At 44.1% G+C, this 1978-nt stretch overlaps 1 protein-coding gene across 1 annotated transcript; it reads right to left on the reverse strand.

The window, feature by feature from the left end:
- Positions 1-539: 539 nt before the first annotated feature.
- On the reverse strand, positions 540-1769 carry LOC135701127 (uncharacterized). The gene has a single exon (XM_065221828.1). The coding sequence runs from the start codon at positions 1693-1695 to the stop codon at positions 937-939; it is 759 nt and encodes a 252-aa protein (XP_065077900.1). The 5' UTR covers positions 1696-1769; the 3' UTR covers positions 540-936.
- Between the last annotated feature and the right edge of the window lie 209 nt (positions 1770-1978).

Consider the following 1978-nt stretch of genomic DNA (forward strand, 5'->3'; position numbering starts at 1 on the left):
TAACCTGCTATTGCAATTTTTCAGTGTACCACATGGCAACACCACTACTACTGGATTGAACCACATGGCAACACTACTACTGGATTGAACTAGCATTTTCACCAAATGTACTAGAATGTTTTGGTTCTATCTCTTTCACTCTACTCAAAACTGAAATGCATAAAAAAATGAGAAAATGATACGCACTCTTTGCACACTGTCAAAGAATCATTGTACACAAAATCAACTTTGTTCAAATCAAAACAAAAAAACTAACCCATCTGGTGGATGATGGCATAAGCTTCCAAGAAAATTCTATTACAGTGAACCACATTATTTAAATGGATTTCTTCGCCAGTTAGTCGTCTGTCACTTCGTTTGTGGTTGGAAGTATAGGGGATAAATCTTTTGGTGCTTGTTGGTTTCCTGTAAATTTCGTATTCAAGCGAAGAAGATGATGACGATTCCTTGATGACTAGAAGATCGAGAAAGGCGAGTTTCCCGTCTTTGTCTACCTCGTGAGTGAATTTGATATCCTTGTGAATTCTGTTGACCTCATCTAAAATTTGTGGAAGGGCTTCCCATTTAACTACGCTGAAGATATCGTCAACAAACCTCCACCAACGGTTTGGTAATAGTCCTTTCTCCTTCAGGATTGTCTCCAAGTTGGCCATGAAAAGTTCACACAGGAAGGGGGATAGGGGGTTTCCCATTGGGGCTTCTTTCGTCTGCTTGTAGAAGTTACCTCGGGAAGAGAAGTAGTTCTCTTCCATACAAAGGCGGGTCAGCTTAAGGTACGTCCGAACCTTGTGGAGCAGATCATCATTGACATAGAGATGTAATGCAATAATTCTGGACAGCAATGAAGTGTTCGCCATTTCTGCATAAAACGTGCGTTATTTACTGCAATAAAACAACGAATTTTGTTGTTGTTGCCTTTATTAACTCTTTATTGACTTATAACAAAACAGTCTCCAATTGCTGCCGATTTACAGCCGACTCGTTTGACGACCGCTCCTCCGAAGCTACCTCCTCGCTAGATCTTAGTTCCGATGCCACATCCAGCTCCCAGTGATCGTCCTCGTAGCGAAACTTAAATCCCATCACATTCCCGGACGACCAGCTCAAAATTTCTTCCACCGTCGTTCCCTCTGTTGTAGTAGTGGTTGCTTCTGCCGGTTCCATTACGGAATCGACAGACACCCTTCGACCGGAGGTTTCGTCTTGGCCCAACGAAAGCAGCTCCTGCAGTGCCAGCCCAAATAGCGCACTCAACTCGGAATCCTTAGAAAGCTTCGTCAAGCTGTTCTCATTTTCTCCAAACTTGATCGAAAACCCATCGGTGTCCAGCGTCAGCTCCACGATGGCGGATTCCGACTGGACGAAGGGACTAAGTAACGAGTCGATCAGTCCGGATGCATCGATGGACTCCGTCGTGGTTCCGACAGTGGATGATTCGGAAATATGCGATTCTTCTTTAATCCGTATTGTCTCGGGAGTGGTGGACGACAGTTCCTCGATACTTGGTGTCGTACTCTGACATGCGATCTGCTTCTTCGGTAAAAGAACTTCGCCTTGCCGGTAGACTACCCATCCGATAACCACTACAGCAAGTAATACACCGTAGAGAACGGCTTGGTACACTCGTGATGAACACCGGTTTCGCTTCAAAACTCCTCCTTCCACATCGTATTGTACCTTCGTTGTTGGGAGCATTTTTAATTTTAGACTAGACTTATGTGGGGAAAGATGAAAACTAACGTCCCATTTGGTGATCTACCGAGAATTTATAATCGTTCTACGACCCTTACATCAATGAACATTTCTGTGACCATGAATATTGACATTCAATCGATCATCGCCCGCAGAATCGAAACGCTTGTTTTCCCCGAGATTAGTCTGGAAATCTAAACATCGCCGTCTCGGAAGAATGATCATTGCCAGACTTTGTCGAGCCGGTCTATCGATGGAGATTCGAAGCATCAACCGGAGAACAGCA

This window comes from Ochlerotatus camptorhynchus, unplaced genomic scaffold (assembly GCF_037179485.1).
Source record: "Ochlerotatus camptorhynchus isolate MF236.1 unplaced genomic scaffold, CSIRO-AGI_Acam_v1.1 ptg000150l, whole genome shotgun sequence".
Classification (NCBI taxonomy): Eukaryota; Metazoa; Arthropoda; class Insecta; order Diptera; family Culicidae; genus Ochlerotatus; species Ochlerotatus camptorhynchus.

Coding starts and splice junctions, on each gene's coding strand:
- LOC135701127 (XM_065221828.1), bottom strand. CDS start 1,695: ATGCTCCCAACAACGAAGGTACAATACGATGTGGAAGGAGGAGTTTTG.